We start from the raw sequence: 20,995 nt of genomic DNA on the forward strand, positions 1-20,995 counted from the left end.
TGGGAAAGGTGTACTTAAACATCTTTTTCAACTCATTATAAATCATTTCCCAAAATCCTTTTACTTTCTCGCATGTCCACCACATATGGTAAAACTCACCATCTGTATCTTTACATTTCCAACATGCTTTATTACTCATCCTATACATTTTAGCTAATTTCACCGGTGTTAAATTCTTTTGAGGAGGCGCTGCTCCGTGCGGCGCTGCTGGGCGCTGACTCTGCAGACCGGCTCCTTGATCCAGTGCTCCGTACAGCGCAGATCAGTGCCGACCCGGCAGGCCGCCGGATCAAGGAAGCGGCCTGCCGGGTCGGCACCCAGCACCAGATCGAGGAAGCTTCCCAGGGCGGTGGTTGGGGAGGGGAAAGAAAGAGGGAAAGGGTGTCGGCGGGGAGACAAAACGTGCAAGTCCTCTCCCCTTTTTTCCTCCTTAGCCGACTTGCGAGCATTTTACAGGAACAACCAACGTGAAAAGAAGAGGCAACGAGCCCGGCCAGCGGCGTTTCCCTCCCTCCAACTCCCCCCCCCCAATGGAACTTCCCGACACACACCCTTTAAACTTTTGGACAGAGGCGTCCTCCGTGCTGTGCGCCCTGAGCCAGTGGGACCCAGCAGCAGCAATGCTGGCCGCGGTGAGGAGGGGTACTTACAGTAATAATAATAATAAAAGACACACACACACACACCCCGAAAATAAGCCATAGGCTTGTTTTCTTGAGTAAAATCAATATAAGACGGTGTCTTAAAATGTGGGAAACACGGTACCTGCTGAAGTCTTCAAAGTGAGCGGAATTGAACTTACACAACTTCACAAGCTCATCAAAAAATCTGGGAGAGAGAGGAGATCCCAGCATACTTTAAGGATGCAAAAATTATCAACCTTTTTTTAAAGAAAGGTGATAGAACGGATAGCGGAACCTATCAAGGCATCTCTTTATTAGCTGTGGCCAGCAAAATTATTGCAAGGATCTTAGCAAACCATCTCTTAACTATATCCGAAGCAACCCTTCCTGAATCCCAAAATGGTTTTCAACCTTCTAGGGGGACAGTGGATATAATTTTCACTGGTGAACAGCTTCAAGAAAAATGCAAAACAAAACCAGGCATTTATCGACCTGATTAAGGCTTTCAACACTGTAAATTGTATTGTCCTATGGACTTTCCTTCTGAAAATTGGCTGCCCAGATAAATTTATGAACATCCTTTGGCTCCTCCATGATATGACAGCAACAATCACAGATAACAATGGCTCTCAAAGTGAACCATTCACAATGGGATCAGGTGTTAAAAAGGGTTGTGTTATCACCCCAACTCTAATGATCCTACACTTTGTCAAAGGAAAACTCCCCACCGGGGCAGAAATCATATATCGAACAGATGGAAAGCTCTTGAGTAAGGTGAAAGTAAAGAGTAAGGTTACCATAACCCAGCGTTTCTCAACCGCTGTTCCGCGGCACACTAGTGTGCCGCGAGACGCTGGCTGGTGTGCCGCGACGTGCGGCGACGAGAAGGGCGATTTGCATTGTCACGTGCCTGGCGGCCGCCAATATACAATACTGACCCGCCGGAAACCAATATTTCTCCTCCTCTTTCCCAAAGCTCAGTGCAAACGAGCCTGGCGGCACAGATAATATAGGGCGGCACAGAGTTAATTTTTTTAAACTTTTTTAGTGGTGGTGTGCCTCGTGATTTTTTTCACGGAACAAGTGTGCCGTGGCCCAAAAAAGGTAGAGAAACACTGCCATAACCTACGTTTTGTTGTTGTTGTTTAGTCGTGTCCAACTCTTCGTGACCCCATGGACCATAGCACGCCAGGCACTCCTGTCTTCCACTGCCTCCCGCAGTTTGGTCAGACTCATGTTCGTAGCTTCGAAAACACTGTCCAACCACCCCGTCCTCTGTCGTCCCCTTCTCCTTGTGCCCTCAATCTTTCCAAACATCTGGGTCTTTTCCAGGGAGTCTTCTCTTCTCATGAGGTGGCCAAAGTATTGTGGCCTCAGCTTCAGGATCTGTCCTTCAAGTGACCACTCGGGGCTGATTTCCTTCAGAATGGATAGGTTTGATCTTCTTGCAGTCCATGGGACTCTCAAGAGTCTCCTCCAGCACCATAATTCAAAAGCATCAATTCTTCGGCGATCAGCCTTCTTTATGGTCCAGCTCTCACTTCCATACATCACTACTGGGAAAACCATAGCTTTAACTATGTGGACCTTTGTTGGCAAGGTGATGTCTCTGCTTTTTAAGATGTTGTCTAGGTTTGTCATTGCTTTTCTCCCAAGAAGCAGGCGTCTTTTAATTTCGTGACTGCTGTCACCATCTGCAGTGATCAAGGAGCCCAGGAAAGTAAAATCTCTCACTGCCTCCATTTCTTCCCCTTCTATTTGCCAGGAAGTGATGGGACCAGTGCCCATGATCTTAGTTTTTTTGATGTTGAGCTTCAGACCATATTTTGCGCTCTCCTCTTTCACCCTCATTAAAAGGTTCTTTAATTCCTCCTCACTTTCTGCCATCAAGGTTGTGTCATCTGCATACCTGAGGTTATTGATATTTCTTCCGGCAATCTTAATTCCGGCTTGGGATTCATCTAGTCCAGCCTTTCGCATGATGAATTCTGCATATAAGTTAAATAAGCGGGGAGACAATATACAACCTTGTCGTACTCCTTTCCCAATTTTGAACCAGTCAGTTGTTCCATATCCAGTACTAACTGTAGCTTCTTGTTCCACATAGAGATTTCTCAGGAGACAGATGAGGTGATCAGGCACTCCCATTTCTTTAAGAACTTGCCATAGTTTGCTGTGATCGACACAGTCAAAGGCTTTTGCATAGTCAATGAAGCAGAAGTAGACATTTTTCTGGAACTCTCTAGCTTTCTCCATAATCCAGCGCATGTTTGCTATTTGGTCTCTGGTTCCTCTGCCCTTCGAAATCCAGCTTGCACTTCTGGGAGTTCTCGGTCCACATACTGCCTAAGCCTGCCTTGTAGAATTTTAAGCATAACCTTGCTAGCGTGTGAAATGAGTGCAATTGTGCGGTAGGTGGAGCATTCTTTTGCGCTGCCCTTCTTTGGGATTGGGATGTAGACTGATCTTCTCCAATCCTCTGGCCATTGCTGAGTTTTCCAAACTTGCTGGCATATTGAGTGTAGCACCTTAACAGCATCATCTTTTAAAATTTTAAATAGTTCAGCTGGAATATCATCACTTCCCCCCCCCCCCTTGTTATTAGCAGTGCTTTCTAAGGCCCATTTGACTTCACTCTCCAAGATGTCTGGCTCAAGGTCAGCAACCACACTACCTGAGGTGTACGAGACCTCTGTATCTTTCTGGTATAATTCCTCTGTGTATTCTTGCCACCTCTTCTTGATGTCTTCTGTAGGTCCTTACCACTTTTGTCCTTTATTATGGTAATCTTTGTACGAAATGTTCCTTTCATATCTCCAATTTTCTTGAATAGATCTATGGTTTTCCCCATTCTATTGTTTTCCTCTATTTCTTTGCATTGCTCGTTTAAGAAGGCCCTCTTTTCTCTCCTTGCTATTTTTTGAAAATCTGCATTCAGTTTCCTGTATCTTTCACTATCTCCCTCGCATTTTGTTTGCCTCCTCTCCCCCGCTATTTGTAAGGCCTCGATGGACAGCCATTTTGCTTTCTTGCATTTCCTTTTCCTTGGGATGGTTTTCCTTGCTGCCTCCTGTATAATGTTACGAGCCTCCATCCATAGTTCTTCAGGCACTCTGTCCACCAAATCTAAATCCTTAAACCTGTTCCTCACTGCCACTGTGTATTCATAAGGGATTTGATTTAGATTGTATCTTACTGGCCCAGTGGTTTTTCCTACTTTCTTCAGTTTAAGCTGGAATTTTGCTATAAGAAGCTGATGATCCGAGTTACAGTCAGCTCCAGGTCTTGTTTTTGCTGACTGTATAGAGCTTCTCCATCTTTGGCTGCAGAGAATATAATCAATCTGATTTTGATGCTGCCCATTTGGTGATATCCATGTGTAGAGTTGTCTCTTGTGTTGTTGGAAAAGAGTGTTTGTGATGACCAGCTTGTTCTTTTGACAGAACTCTATTAGCCTTTGCCCTGTTTCATTTTGAACTCCAAGGCCAAACTTGCCAGTTGTTCCTTTTATCTCTTGATTCCCTACTTTAGCATTCCAATCCCCTGTAATGAGAAGAATATCCTTCTTTGGTGTCATTTCTAGAAGGTATTGTAAGTCTTCATAGAATTGGTCAATTTCAGTTTCTTCAGCACCGGTAGTTGGTGCATAAACTTGGATTACTGTGATGTTAAAAGGTCTGCCTTGGATTCGTATCAAGATCATTCTATCATTTTTGAGATTGCATCCCAGTACAGCTTTTGCCACTCTTTTGTTGACTATGAGGGCCACTCCATTTCTTCTACGGGATTCTTGCCCACAGTAGTAGATATGATAAGTCATTCGAACTGAATTCGCCCATTCCCTTCCATTTTAGTTCACTGATGCCCAGGATGTCAATATTTATTCTTGCCATCTCATTTTTGACCACATCCAGCTTACCTTCCTTCATGGTTCTTACATTCCAGGTTCCTATGCAATATTTTTCTTTACAGCATTGGACTTTCCTTTCGCTTCCAGGCATATCCGCAACTGAGCGACCTTTCGGCTTTGGCTCCTCCGCTCTTCCTCAGTAGCATGCTGGACGCCTTCCGACCTGAAGGGATCATCTTCCAGCGTCATAACTTTTATATGCCTGTTGTCTTTGTCCATGGGGTTTTCTTGGCAAGGATACTGGAGTGGCTTGCCGGTTCCTTCTCCAATAACTTACATTATAGAGCTACAATAAGCTGATGACAACGTAGTGTGTGAACACTCAGAGGATGACCTCCAAGCCATCCTAAATATCTTTGCAGAAGCCTACAGATAGCTTGGTCTATCACTCAACATCCAAAAAACCAAAGTGCTGCACCAACAAGCACTAAACAACCACTCAGCAGTGCCACAAGTGTCAATCACTTCTCCTCCCTGGGTTCTTCCAAAAGGGCTGACATTGATCCTGAAATCCAGCATCGCCTGAGCTTGGTGAGTGCAGCTTTCTCCCGACTGAAAAGCAGAAGCCTGGGACATTCACAGGGAAACCAAAATGCTTGTTTAAAAAGCTATTGTACTATCAACCTTATTATACTGTATGCTTGTGAAACATGGACCACTTATAAATGCCATCAGCAACTCCTCGAAAGATTTCATCAACGATGTCTCCCAAAAATTTTTTACATATCACTTGGGAAGACAGGAGAACTAATGTCAGTGTACTGGAAGAAGCAAAGACCACCAGTGTCAAAGCAATGATTCTTCAACATCAATTTTGTTGGAGTAGTCATGTTGTTCGGATGTATGATTATAGTCTTCCAAAGCAACTACTCTATTCTGAACTTAAAAATGGAAAGTGTAATGCTGGTGTCAACAAAAGACGTTTAAAGACTCACTCAAGGCAAATCTTTTAAAAATGTGGTATAAACACCAACAATTAGGAAACACTGGCCAGCGAGCGTTCCAATTGGAGAACAGCCTTTACCAGAGGTGCCATGGACTTTTACGACAGTTGAACTCAGGACGAAAGGGAGTTACAGTATATGCTAAGAGGAAGGCATGTTTGGCAAATCCTCACCACAATCAACTCCCACCTGGAAACCTATGTCCCCACTGTGGAAAGATGTGTGAATCCAGAATTGGCCTCCACAGTCACTTACAGTCTCACTGTTAAGACCGTGTTCATGGAAGACAATCCTCGGTTACAAATGATTGCCAAAGAAGAAGACTATTAAATCTGTCATTTAATATAAACTGCCTTTTATCTCAAAACAAAAAATTAAAAAAAAATCCCTTCCAGTAGCACCATAGAGACCAACTGAGTTTGTCATAGGTATGAGCTTTCGTGTGCATGCACACTTCTTCAGATACCTTTTATCTCTTTATGCATTGTGTGAGAAATAAATTAGTAGCACCTTAAACATTAGGGAATATTTACTGATATTTTTGACTTCACAGGATAAGCCAAACATTTAAGTACCTAAAAACGTAAGAGCAGCTGTGCTAGATCCAACAACAGAAACATCGATTTCACATGAAGCATCTTTACAAATGGATATAAAGTATGTGATGCATGAATTTATAAGGTCCCAAGATTGGGTTATTTATATAGCATACATGCTAGAGCAAATTATCAGTTGAAACATTAAGATCCATACAAACATCAGCCAAAAATGGCAATACAGCAGAAGGGAGTTGTTATTTAGTCTAGTAAAGGTTAAAAAAGGTCAGAACCCTCTTTAAGGGCAGCCTACAAACAGCACATTGCAATAGTCCAATCTGGAGATTATCAAGGCAGGGATCACTGTTGCAAACTTCTCTTCCTCCAGGAAATGCTGTAGCTTGAAATAGGCACTCCCAAGCAATGGTGGATCAAGGTGCACCTCCAAGCTATGCACCTGTTCTTTCCAGGGGAGTGCAAACCTGTCCAGGACAGGTGGTATTCCTGCTTCCTGGTCTCAGGAACTTTGAAGACACAGCACCTCCATCCTGTTTGGATTCAGTTTCAATTTGTTGGCCCAACTCCAGTTTGCCACACACTTTTTTGCTCATTCTTTCACACTGGACATATAAAAAACTTCGTTGAGCCAGAAGTTAAGTCCCCCATGGCAGATTATGTACCAAGATTAAACTAACTCTTTAGGAAGCTGGCCGCATTAATGCAAAGATGTACTGCCTAAAGCTACAGAAGTTCCCCCACCAACGCAAACAAATCCAGCAGGCAATGCAAACAGGACTATATATTTGATCATGGCCTTAAGAAACAACAAAAGGAAGAAACAGCAAAAGGAAACCTACCTTTTAAAAGCACTGATGATTTGCAATCAACACCTCAGCAGAAGAAAAGAAAAAAGAACTAGTGCCGAGATGAGATAGGAGAGTTATAATTGTGATGACTCAAATCAGTGAAAAGCTTTCACACTGTACATCATTTTAATGATGTACAGCACAGCAGGAGGAAAGTCTAATACAAATCTCAAAGCTATGAATTCCCCCCTGCTTCTTAAAGTAGTAAATGGGATGCAATATTAAGTGGCAAAAGCATGGGGGTTCAATCAACTGGCAACATTTCTCTCTGTTCGCCAACAGAAGCATTAGTAGAAAAGTGATGGAATACCTAGTGCTCTGCAGCTATTACTTCAAGGCTGACTATAAAGTGAAACAGGCTTGGGATTCCAGCCTCATTTCCCTGGCCAGGCTGCCCAAGGGAGCAAGACACAACTATCTAACTTGGAATGAAAACCTAGACCAAATCACAAAACTAGTGTAAGGGCTCAATGTAGCTACAGTGGAACCTCAGTTTGCGACCGCCTCTGTTTACGACAAACTCGGAGAGCGACCGCCGTGGACCCAGAAGTATTTACATCTGGGTTCCCGCGCACGTGGATGTGCAGAAGCGCTCTATCGGCGCCATGCGCAGAAGTGTGCCTTTGGCGAGCGATGGACTCGGGGAGCGACCGGCTCCCCGGAACGGATCATCGTCGTAAACCGAGGTACCACTGTATGACCTTTTCTAGCTACACACTTGACCAAAACGGAGGCATGGGCAAAAATGGCATGCAGCCACCAGAATATATGCCAAGCTCCCCCTGCTCCTGAACATTTAAGACCTGCACACAGCTTTCTGCTTTGAGGCCCCAGCAAAACAGATGAAAATGTGAATAAAAATGCACACTCCATCACAATAAAGGAAGGGCTGAAAGCTCAGTGGCAGAGCACATGCCTGGCAGAGAAAGTTTCAATCCCCAGCAATTTCAGTTAAAAGAACATATGAGAACTGAGAGGAAGGCATTTAACATCTTTGCTCCACCAGCAGCTCCTCCATCAGCCCCCAGGGCTGTGAAAGACAGCAGCAGCCGCCACCCGGCAAGGAGGTTCTGGCCTTCTTTAACAGCCAGTTCCAGGCCAGGAGACTCAGTTGCAGAATGCAGTTTGTTTGAACATCAGAGAACTGGGGTGGGGGGGCCTTACATACACACACCTTTGCCCTGCTGCAGTGACTACTGTGTCATTATCTATTTTATTGTGTTTCAAATATCTAGTAAGCCGCCTCAATAGCTTCAGTTAGTAGGGAGGGCAAAAATACTGTTTTTGGCAGCCAAAAGGATCAGAAAGGAAACCCTGGACAATATAGCAGTGAACTGTAATGGAGAGGCAGAGATCTAAAGAGAGACTAGTTACAGGTAGGTAGCCGTGTTGGTCTGACGTAGTCGAAACAAAAAATAAATAAAAAATTCCTTGCTGTAGCACCTTAGAGACCAATGACGAACTTACCGGTAGTTGGTCTCTAAGGTGCTACTGGAAGGATTTCTGTTTGTTTGTTTCAACTAAATAGAGACTATAAGTTATGCTTTGCCTGTATTTTTTTATTTAGATTTGTCATGGCCAATGGCTAGTACAATAAAGTTATTTGGATTGGATTGTATTGGCATAAATAAATGGGACAGGCAGCAAGTGATGGGAAAGACCCCTGCTTGAGAACCCTGGAGAACTGCTGCCAGTCAAGAGTAGACAACACTGAGCCGAGATCAGGAATAGCTAATCTGTGCCCCCCCCCCCCAAAAAATGTTGTTGAGTACATCTCCCATGCTGACTGGGGCTGCTGGGAGGTGGAATCCATTAGCATTTGGAGGGCCTCAGGTTAGTCACCTGAGCCTACAGAGGACTCAGGTTAGTCACCTGGCCTACAGAGACAAAGTTTTACCTTGTATGAGGCAACTTCCTAAACTCTCATAATCACAACCAGGGACTGAACAAATGCCTCAGTCATCAAAAGGGTTAAAAGCAAGAAGTCCCTGCTGGAAATACCATCGCATCAGTGCTTGCCAGATGTCTGAGTCTGCTACCCTCAGCCAGGCATGTGTCTGTCATTAGGGAGCCATTAAAATGTTACACAGCAGCAGCAAGCAGTCCAGCGAAGAGAAAGCAACACTATTCCAGAGATTACCTTCATTTAGGCTAGTGAATTCTTAACTAGAAAAAAACATTAAGGAGTTCTCTGCGCTACACATTTACACACATGCAATCACATATGCCAGATCATAGATTTCACCACCAGTACTACTGAAGCACTAAGCAGAACCATTTGAAGATCTATGACTATCCAACACAATGGAGCTTTTCTTCATACTCACTGCATTGTCTTTAAATGGCAGGCCAGCCTCCCAGTTCCTCTTGCATGCTTATAGCTTCTATAAAGCAGCAGGTGCCTGAACCTCAACCCAGCATTAAAAGGATTGCAGCAAAAGGACTGCAGAGAATGCTGTTTATTATTTATCAATATGTTAGAGACTCATTTGGAACCTGCCTTGGGACTCCTGCTTCCTGGCTCGTAGCCAATAAGAAAAGGGTGTGGGAAACCGTGCATAAAGAATACACATCATATTCATCATACAATCAAGTATCCACCAAATGTTTAATGGGGTAGGCCAGTGGTTCCCAATTGGTGGTAACCCACCCAGGGGGTTTGTGGCACCATTCACATAACAAAAACTACCACAGATATATCAAACTTTTCAAAAGTAGGGGGTCCATGGCTTGGGTTTTAGAAAAACAAGGGGTCCGCAGTACTTAGCTAATTGGGAACCACTGAGGTTGACCATTTCACATACCCTTCTTTGTCTTAATTCTTCAAGGAGGAGCTTGAGAAAGAAGTACAGTATAGATTTGACTGAGACAGGAGGATGGGGGACAAAAAGAAGTGAGTATTGCCTGAAATTTGACATAACATTTATGTTTCCTAACAAACCACATTTGCTAGCTCACCTTAAACCAGGGGTAGGCAACCTCAGGCCCGTGGACCGGATGCGGCCCAATCGCCTTTGAAATCTGGCCCACATATTGTTTCTACATGAGAAGAATGTGTCCTTTTCTTTAAAATGCATCTCTGGCGCGTTACCTGCCTGGTGTTTTTACATGAGTAGAATGCATGCTTTTATTTAAAATGCATCTCTGGGGCATAGGAATTCGTTCATTTCCCCCAAAAAAATATAGTCCGGCCCACCACATGGTCTGAGGGATGGTGGACTGGCCCATGGCTGAAAAAGATTGCTGACCCCTGCCTTAAACCATGGCTTGTTTTTGATTTGCTGATACTGCTCTGCTAGGGAGCAACAAGCAACTATCTGTGGTTCAGACCACAGATAGGAATTCCACAGAGCAGGAATTGTTGAGGCATGTGTGCCAGCACAGTAGTGGTTCACAGTAAACTATGGTTAAGGCAGAAGGTCTGACTTATTATGTATTAACATGGGCAGTGAGAACACTAGATCACTTTGTAACAATTTCAAGAAGTACAGTGGTCCCTCGACTTACAAACTTAATCCGTTCCGAATACACATTCGTAGGTCGAAAAGTTCATAAGTCGAAAAGCGGTTTCCCATACGGAAAAAAAATCGGAAAAATTTGTAAGTCTAGGAAACCGCATTTAAAATTTGTAAGTCGAGGAAACAGCATTTAAAACCGCCAACAGTTTCCGTTCGGATGTCGAGTAATTCGTAAGTCGAGGGACCACTGTACTCTGAAGAGCAATTCACACAGTGAAGCTCATAACCAGTACAGAGATGTGAGTTGCATGTCAAAGGCAACAGGGAGCTGTAACCCAGTTTAACTACCACTCTACACTGTGCAATCACCATATTACAATGACATAATTCTAATAAATGCAGAATGATTCCAAGAGACATTTTATTCAAAAGGACTATATTCTTAGTTTTACACATTCTAGTAGGAGGAACTATCTTCAGCAGGGTCCATATAGTTAAAGCTATGGTTTTCCCAGTAGTGATGTATGGAAGTGAGAGCTGGACCATAAAGAAGGCTGATCGCCGAAGAATTGATGCTTTTGAATTATGGTGCTGGAGGAGACTCTTGAAAGTCCCATGGGCTGCAAGAAGATCAAACCTATCCATTATGAAGGAAATCAGCCCTGAGTGCTCACTGGAAGGACAGATCCTGAAGCTGAGGCTCCAATACTTTGGCCACCTCATTAGAAGAGAAGACTCCCTGGAAAAGACCCAGATGTTTGGAAAGATTGAGGGCACAAGGAGAAGGGGAGCACAGAGGATGAGATGGTTGGACAGTGTTCTCGAAGCCACCAACATGAGCCTGACCAAACTGTGGGAGAAAGTGGAAGACAGGAGTGCCTGGCGTGCTCTGGTCCATGGGGTCATGAAGAGTTGGACACGACTGAACAACACAACAACAACAACAACAACAACAACAACAACAACAACAACAACAACAACAACAGTAGGAGGAACTATCTTCAGCAGGGTTAGAGTACAGAAAAGGAAATAAACGCCTGTTCTATGTCATAAATGTTCTTAGCTAAAATATTTTTTGGATGAAACTGAATGTTGAAGTTCTGGGTTTTCACTATCTTGACATAGATTAAGTGAGCTAAGCATCCAAATAAGGCTTTCATGGTCAACTTAAGGAGACTGCCAACATGAGGATCAATTAGTGCCAATGGGAAGGTGTGTGCTACAAACCTGCTTCAATAATGATCTGGGCCATAGCCAATTAGTTAATTTCGGAACAGTGAAATTTGGTAACATTCTTGCTGTGATCAATAGCGGAGTCCAACTGACCTACTAGACTAAGCAGTTTATAGTTCATTGTAAAAATGCAGTATTATTTTGTTGCCATTAACAGAGAAATCTAGATAAAATTAAGTTACTGTCTCTGTACACAACTGGCTTAAGACCATATGCTGAGTCAGCTACTAAACTTGTGGCCTAAGAATGCAGATAGAAAGGGGAAGAGATTTATTACTAAAAAAAAATCAAAAAAAAAAATCAAAGTGATTGAAACAAGAAGAAATCCGTGTACAGGGACCTGATAGAGGCAATAGAGCATTTAAGAATCTACGCATGTAGCAGGGGCAGTGTTATAGTAAGATTAGAAGACTGCCTAGTGCAAATACAGTGGTACCTCGGCTTAAGTACACAATTGGTTCCGAAAGTCTGTACTTAACCTGAAGCGTACTTAACCTGAAGCGAACTTTCCCATTGAAAGTAATGGAAAGTGGATTAATCTGTTCCAGACGGTCCGTGGAGTACTCAACCTGAAGCGAATTTTCCCATTGAAAGTAATGGAAAGTGGATTCATCCGTTCCAGACGGGTCCGCGGAGTACTTAAATTGAAAGTACTCAAACCGAGGCGTACTTAAACCGAGGTATGACTGTATAGGCAATGATTTTGGGGAGGGAAATGCACATACATAAAAGAGGAAAGTGTAACGATATTAACAGAACACAGCTGAGCTGTTAAGGATGCAATGCGTCACTGATAAATGTACAAAGCTTGAGGAATAAATTAAGCCAGAGAACAGACCAAGCTTACAATTTGAAACTTTGCCATCATCTCTACCAACATATCCCTTCCAAGAGTTTGTGAACATGTGCTTACTTCAGTGATGAGGAACCTCCAGCCCACAAATGACTCATGATCAAACAAGGGGTCCAAGTTGGCCTACAAGGCAATTTTCCTTAAACAATGCCCACTTGTTCATCAGCTAATGTCACTGGGTGCCATTATCTGATGGGCAGAAGAGTGGTATTCAATCCTTGCAGGGAACATATTGGGCAAGGGTGGGGCAAAGCAGACCCTTGCTGCCATTAAGATTGAACCCTCTGTTTAGCAACTGGTGAGCAAAGAGTTCAATCCTGCTGTTTGGCGGCATGTGTTTGTTCCCCTGCTGGAAACAGGGAAACGTAGCAAAAAGTTGTTCAGAAAGTTTTGCAAACAGACCTGCATGGTTCTTTAAACCTCTGGTTTGCAAACCGGGACTGTTTGCAAAAAGGGCTCTCAAGCAGTCCTAAGCTGCACTTTTAAGTCCCAACACTTGGGACTTCCAAGTGCAACATCACCCAACAACACTATAATAACATCAGGTGACTGACAGGTAAGCAGCCCTGCCCATCTGTAAAATTTGCCCCTTTAAGGGTAGGGAGCTAAGGATCTGGCCCATTACAGTGTTTCTCCGAAAATAAGACACCGTCTTATATTTATTTTTCCTCAAAAAAACACACTATGGCTTATTTTCAGGGGATGTCTTATTTTTTCCTCCTCCTCCTGCCGTGGCCAGCATTGCTGCTGCGCCTATCACTATGTCTTATTTTCGGGGTATGGCTTATATTCCTTGAATGCTTAAAAATCCTGCTATGGCTTATTTTATGGCTACGTCTTATTTTTGGAGAAACAGGGTAGTCAGAAAAAGTTCTGCACTCCTGATAGACATTTTGCCCCATTAGGACAATCTAAGATTCCAGGGAAGAAAGCTACTGTTCCAACACACTTGAAGAAGTACAAGTAATATCATCTGCCCTGGAGCAAGCTGTACTATCTGATGAGATGTTATGAAAATAATCTGCAGAATTTGGAACCTAAGCTCTACAGATTGCTCTTTGAAGACAAAAATGTACTCAGAAGATGTCTGCTAAATTTAAGTCTAGACTGACAGTGAAAATACATGGGACACTGAGGCAGAAGATGGAGAGTCAAACAACATATGAGATGGGAGCTCTGTGAATAGATCTTTCAACATCTTTTTCTATTATAAAAAGCAACTGTTGCTGTGTATGCTTTGGACCAGGGTCGCAAAAAAGATGGGGGATAATTTTAAGTTAAGTACCAACTGAGGTAGAGAATTTGGAGGGAGGGAAATGCAGAACATCAGTGCTCAAAACTCCCATTGTTCTAAGTGCATTTTGTGACAGGGAATTTCATTAATGCGAGCAGTTTCTGAGCTCTGGGCGCAGTACTGTGCCTAAGATTTCAGATTAAAACTACAGAGTAGAAGGAAAGGAGGGCTTTTTTCTCCCTCCCCACTTCCAGCTACTCTCTGAAGACTGGAGAAGAGACCCTCTTAAGAATATTGGGGCGGTGGGCAGGGGAAGGACTACACCATGCGAAAAATCAACACAATATTTTAGCTGCAGTTCATTCATTTTCAGCACTGCTTGTTATAAAAAGTGCACCTGGATTCTGTTGCTGCACCCATAACCTAGGTTTAAGGTGCCATTTAGTTCCTAGCTTTTGTATCTCATATTCTAACACTGCCTGACATGCTAGGTTTTTTAATTATTAATATTATTATTAATTAAATTTGTATACCGCCATTCATCCACACATCTCAGGGCGATTCACAACACATTGAAAAGGAATAACTATTCATTTTTTTTAAAAAAAAAAGTATGTCTGTACCAACCTTATTTGGTTATCAAACTTAGCATTAAACTTCCTGTGATTACCACTTGCAGATCTGCATAGTTGTTAGTGTTGCTGAAGCTACAAACCACTCCAGGTGATGAGAAAGCATGTCTGTGATGACTTCCAGGCTTTCCTAGTAGACTGGTGAGTAGGTGCTGCTGCTTAAACAAGGCTGCTTTTCAGAGCATGCAAACATTGAATAGCCTCATATTTTAAGACCCATTGAGAAAGTTGCCTGTTGCTACCTTCCTTAAGAGCTCAAATATTAACACTCCTAACTTGAATGAATATGCTATTTAAAAAGTGAGATGCCACCAAGAGCTCACTCCACTCCATTATTTATTACCTAAAAGTACAGCTCTCCTCCTATTTGTCTTTTTTTCTATTAAGCAAGTACTGCCAACAAGGCTTGAAATTCACAAAAGCTTTCAATTTACTGTTCTTGCATCAGCTTTTAAGCTTTACAAGTTATGTCTGGCAGTTAATTTGTGCTCCCTCTGCTGGCTATGCAGTAGGTTAGCACCTTCAACCCAACCCTTTCCCCTCGGCCTTTGAATGCATTCCAGTCACAGTTTTTGATTGTTTTCTGAGGGGTAAGCTAACACTTCTAGATATTACTTCTACGCTTCATGAAAATACTTAGAGGGCTGACCTCCAGTCTCCCTTGCACGTCCAAGTCTACTCTCTTTTTACTGGAAGTTCAAAATAGGAGCTGTGGTTTGCACACACTGTCTACACCAGAAGAGTTAACGGCATTCACATTCTTTCTTATTAACATTTGCTTTCCTACTGGGAGATGCAGAAAACCATCGTGGGATTCAGAAAGAGGAAATTAGGCTTTTAACTTTTTATATTTCCAGCTCCCAATGTATTATGTCATTACAGAATTCTGAAGCTATCTATCTATCTATCTATCTATCTATCTATCTATCTATCTATCTATAACCTGCAAGAAAAAGAAAGCTCCAAGCTACTACTGAAGCTTCCTCAAAAGGGGTTTTAGCAGTTCAGTCTGCCTTTGTGTTTTTTCTCTCTTCCAGGAACAGGGCTCTAATGCCAATGAAGAGAAGTATACCCTGCTGGCAAGAGGACAGCTGCTGCAAGTATGAAATCACCACTGTTTTGCAAAGCAGTCACGACATTGTTTAAAGAGACAAAAGTCTTTGCATAAAAGAAATGAACCTACTTCTGTTCAGTAGCTGTTTGTGTTGTAATGGAAAAAACCCAAATTAAGAAAATAACTCAGTGAAAGAAAAGTTTGAAATGTAGAGATAAATCTTACATGAAAAATAGCTTTCCACATATCCTATTTACAAGATTAAAAGCTGCTGTTTGACTGGCTTCTCTGCACATTCTGGATGGGATATTTCAAGTCATTCAATTTTAGAACAACAATGAAGCTCCCAAATAGTAAGTTTAAACACAAGCTTCACACTGCATGCCAGACAAATGTTCTTCAAAATTCTCTACTCCATAAGAAGGAATCAGCTGCTACTTGTTCCTAATTTGCTTTTAGAAGGTGGACTTGAAATGAAAAATGGAATGTTAAGGGGGGAAACAATTTATAATCTTTCATTACAACACATTTTCCACCCTTATAAAGCAGACGCATCTAATCTATCATCTTGATTAGGAAAGGTCATCAGAAAATATTCCCCCCCCCCAAAAAAAAGGAAAAAGAAAAGGAAAATGCACATTTGTTTTCAGTTTCCAAACAAACCCTGGAAAGAATTTGATGGCATCCTTTACAATTTTCTCTCATATACTGCTGAATAGGTAAGAGAGCTGTTCATACTTCATACAATTTGAATGTTTGTACTCTATTGTAACTCTGATTATCTTAGTAAAAAACCTTGAAAATTAAAATTAAAAACACATAAGTATTAAGTTACCTTTGTTGTCCTCCTCAAGCTACGTAAGATGTTTCTTTTCCTTGGATCTTCATCAGTAGTCTCATATGGAATGACGGCATTATCTCCCTTATATCCTTGGGAAGTGTGGTCTTCTTCTTTCTTCCTAATTGGCCCCAATTCATCATCACTCCCTACACTGAAACTGGTCCTGTAACTGGCAAATCTCCCAAGCCTCGTGCATCTTGTCCGATACAACACTGGTTTACTAATGATGGACACCTTCCGGCCTCGTTCTAAGGAGCTTGTGTCCATTTCACTGTCCGACCCATTGCCGCTGCCATTGGACTGGGTTTTGTTAATGTTACGAATGGTGATGATTTTGCCTTGGGTGCTGTCGTGAGGCACAGAGTAGATATTTTCCTCCTCATTTCTTGGTTTTACTACTGCATCCATGGGTTCCGCATAATCAGAAGGGTCAAAGCCATCTGTAGGTGGCCACGTGGTAGAAGACATGGACTTCCTCTGTGCATCCCTATGCCCTTGATCCAAATAGGAGAGGTCCCCCTTAATATCAAAGTGGACAGGGGGCTTTGGTTTCACTGGCGGAGGTACTTTGTTGTTCAATTTGCTTTCAAAAGTGCTCATAGCAGAAAAGACAGAAAGACCATCATTCCCCTCTAACTCCATGGAAAGTTTAGAAAGATCTTTGGACAAATTGGGCATGGATGTGTCATCTCTGAAAGGGCTGTAGGTTGGAGGCTCAATATCTTCTTCTGAATCATGAAGGTTTGAATTACAGAGAGGCGAGCCAGCCCGGGGTGAATTGAACACTTCTTCTGTGGTGCTGCATGCTTCAGCAGCATTATCATACATGTGGGTAGCTTCAATGATGTTTTTTCGCTCCACCACATCTTTGAAAAACAGATGAAAAATCTCTAGTTTATGTTGAGGCTGACTACAAGGTATGGTTGTAAACTTTCCATCTATATCCTGGGCAATTTCTTCTCCCTCAGTTAACTGTTCTCTGCTTAAATCATTGTCTAAAACATCTATTGAGCCATCAGTGAGTGCCACTATCTGAACAGGGATAATGTCCTGCACTTCACAAAGAAAGGCACGTAACATAGCCAAAGATGCTTTACGTTTAGCTGAATAAAACAAAATGTAGCCATGGACCAACCAGCTTTTCCTAATGCTAAAAGAGGAATGGTATGAAAGCAAGGAGAGTTCTATACGCCTCTTGTGTGGTCCTATGGGATATTCAAGTAAGACAGAATTGCTGCTTCCATACTGGGAAGGCCTACAGGTTTGGGACTGAAGAATAGGTAGAATAATATCATCTGCATTAAAAGGATCTCCGCACAACAAGCACATGACAATCCGAAGGTCAATATCGGCCAGATCTTTAATGCTTGCTGTTGAGCTCATAAGATTTAAGTTTCGCTTTGAGTCCAGCAAGCCTTTCAGAACTTGACTGATCTGCTTTTCATTAATATTACGCCCATATCCAATGCCAGTAGAAGCAGGGTCGAGGAAGACGCATTGTAGCTTACTGGCAATCTGCTGTCCTTGCTGTATTAAACTGTGTAGTGTTTCTCCACTGGGATCTCCTCTCTTGTTGACCAGAATCAGAGTCAGAGGAAGATGAACTAAGTGGTTGTCCCTTCGGCCAAGGGTTGACTCTCTGCTCTTTTCAATACTTTCAACAACGTAAGACAGAGATTCCTTAGAGTTATAAAGGCAGAGGCAACCATGCGGCTGAAATGTTGGTGTCTGGAAAGAATTAACAGGAAGTCTGACATTACCCTCTATAGGTCTCAAGGAGAGCTCATACATCTTCCCATCTATCACATACTTGTCATCATTTGTGCAAAGAGCTCGAATCTCATTTGCTAGCTCACGTGCAAGTCCATCTTTACCAAGAATGACTAGATTGATTCTATCTATATTGGAATCTGAAAGCAAGTTTTTCTGATTGCGATCAGATGGCCTGATAAACCTGGAACTTATCAAGTGCTCGATTTTAGCATCTATGCAAGCTGGACAGCTGGGACAGGTTTCCTTTGTTGGGTGGTAAACAAAATGAATGTGTTTCAAGATCAGGGCATCTCGTTCAGCTTGCAGCTTTTGTAGTGCTTTAAATCTCTGCTCTTCACCCAACACATCCTGGATGACACCCATTTTCTCCTTGCTTGGTTTGGCATCAAGCTCCAGTTCATAGAACAGTTCTGAGTATTCTAAAAGCAGTTCCTGAAATTCTTCCTTGGCCCTCTCTATAATTTGCTTTTGATGCCTACTGTAAATATCCATGTAGACAGACTCCTCAAGCCACATATAAAAATCCTCGTTCATGATGAAACTGCGAGCTTCTTCCCAAGGTTTTCCTGGTGTTATGAAAGGGGAAGTTTCCAAATTCTCTTTGAAAGACCTTCTCATTTCTGCCCTTTTCCTCTCGTTCCTCAACTTCTCTAAGTGGGCCTCATAGAGCTGCTGAGCAGGCAGAGTCTCCATCAGGTCAAATGGAATGCGCTCATTCTCCATGTTATCTATATGGCTGGTGGCATCCCAGGGGGTCTCTTCAAGAACAACAAACCACTTTAAGAAGTCTGGTTTTGTCTCCAGCAGCTTCTCCATTTTTATGCTGCTCAAGTGGTTTATTTCATCCAGGTCTGGAACAAGGGCATCAAAAGCAAGGGGCAATGAGGCAAGGTACATCTTCCTCCTGCGCTCTATATGTTCTTGTTTGAGGCGATGAATGTGCTGCAGGAAGAGCTTCTTGGCTTTCTGCGTCCCTTCCAGATACACATAATCCTGATACTCAGGGGAGGACTGCATCTTCCGTGAGACATTCAACCAAGTCTCGTTGTGATTTTTGACAATGCGGCTCACCAGCCACTCGTACTTATCTTTAGCAGCAGCAATCTGCTGGCTCTGCTGCTTCAAAGCCTCAAAGTAAGGGATAATTTTAGTTTTGCCCCTGCTTTTGTCGATCAGCTGCACTAAAGTGCTGAAAGCCAAGTCAACGTTCACATTGGATCTGGCAGACGTCTCCACCACCTGGAGATTCTTTTTGCTTAAGGCAAAAGTGTGCGCATCTCTAATGTACCGCTCCACTCCTTCATCACACTTTGTCAGAACCACCACAGTGGGCTTTTTAGTTTTCGTGAGTTGATTGTACAGGTTTGAAACAAACTTGAGCTGATCATCAAAGTTCCTGTTCATACCCCTGCTGACGTCGATGCAGAGGAGAAAGCCGTCCACCAGCAGCTTCCCATCTGGCATCTGCTTCTGTTCAAAGTCTTGCTCCAGCCCAAGCTGATCAGTGCAAAAGTACATGAGCTTTTCAGCTGATGCGAGTTTTGTCGCAGCCGCCCTTTTGATGTAGGGCTGCAGGGCTGTGCTGCGGTGGGGCTGAAAAGTCTGGTCATCAATAAACTCAGTCTGCTCCACAATATGCATTTTACATTCCACACAGTCCTCCAAAGAACGCACAACATCTCCCCAATACAAGAAGTGGTCATTGTTAACCACCCTTCCTCCAAAGTCACTGGTGCTGAGAACCGAAGTGTGGTCCAAATGGAAGTCATCTGCCCTAGGCCGTACAAACCGATTGCACAGGCAAGACTTCCCAATGCCACACTGCCCTTTCTCTTTTTCTGTCCCAGACAACCCCACCACACTGATGTTGTAGGTGGGAATGCGAACATCTTGTTTCCTTGCCATCATCATCATCCAAACATCCTGCCACACTCGGCTTCTTCCTAGAGTATTAGAGTCTGCCGCACTCCCATGCAATATCAAAAATGACTGGGTGGCTGTTAGCGATCCAGGTGAATCATCTCCAGGACAGTGAAGGTGGCTATTTCCCTGCTGCATGTGCCATCAGCAGCTCAGTTCTCACTGATCCTCAGCACTGGATAGACAGCATTTGCCCCTAGAGAAAAGAAAACAAACACAGTCTTAGGATGATTAAAGGTATAGCACTAGTATGGTTTTAAGAAAGATCTTTAGCACAAACATGAGATAAAAAGAGAAGTTATGCTTTAAATGTATTACGAAGACAAATATTAAAATAGAAACTGACTTTGAGGCTGTGTTCTGAAAATTGCTCCTGGAATTCTCTCTCACACACACTACCAGGAAACAAGTAAAGAACACCCCTTGTACAACCCTCTTTACAGCCCTAATATCCTTTCTCATTTTAAAAGCAGCATAAAGGGGGGGCAGTCGGTTCCACAGGCATTTTTTCCACTTCCCCTTTCTGTCCTGAAAAGGAAATGGGTTCCCTGTTATGGGGCGCAAACCTGAGTGCTAGTAATGCTAATAAGTATTCTATATTACAAACAGCTTCCAAGGCACTGTCTCTATAGGCAGGAATGCTGCCCTTCTTGCTTTGCACCAGGAAGAAAGAGGAAGCAATTGGAAGACCCAACAATGCAATACCCCAAAAGCTGCTTGTGCAGTTCTCTTGATTTTAGGAAGGATGGAAAGGAAAAAGACTTGCATACAGCTTTTAGGAAGTAGCTCTATTGACCCTTCCAAGAATTTTTTTTCTTCATGGTACGATGCAAGAAGAAAACCCCACCCACAGCCTCTACAATGCAGCCCTGTTTTAACGCAGGGGAAGTATCATGGAGGGCTCCATTTGAGATAAGCCTTGTACTAAGCATATTAGCCCACTGCTTGTCTCTCATTGCTTCTGCCAGTTCTGTAGGGGGAGGGGAATGCATTGGGGGCCAGAAAGAAGTGATAGCAGAATGAGGGACAGAAGGGGGGACCATGGAGACACAAGATAGGAGCTGTGTGGACAATTATCCTATATAATATTGAAGTCACCTTCTCTTGGCAAAAGTCCT

At 42.9% G+C, this 20,995-nt stretch overlaps 1 protein-coding gene across 1 annotated transcript in view; it reads right to left on the reverse strand.

Moving 5' to 3' along the window:
- Positions 1 to 20,995, reverse strand: part of ARHGAP35 (Rho GTPase activating protein 35) — a 96,166-nt gene that overhangs the window by 48,044 nt on the left and 27,127 nt on the right. The window contains exon 2 of the mRNA XM_035120790.3: positions 16,179 to 20,073. Coding sequence (XP_034976681.1) covers positions 16,179 to 20,015 — 3,837 coding nt within the window. The 5' untranslated portion in view covers positions 20,016 to 20,073. The remainder of the gene's footprint in view (positions 1 to 16,178; positions 20,074 to 20,995) is intronic.

This window comes from Zootoca vivipara, chromosome 6, assembly GCF_965207765.1.
Source record: "Zootoca vivipara chromosome 6, rZooViv2.hap1.1, whole genome shotgun sequence".
Lineage (NCBI taxonomy): Eukaryota > Metazoa > Chordata > Lepidosauria > Squamata > Lacertidae > Zootoca > Zootoca vivipara.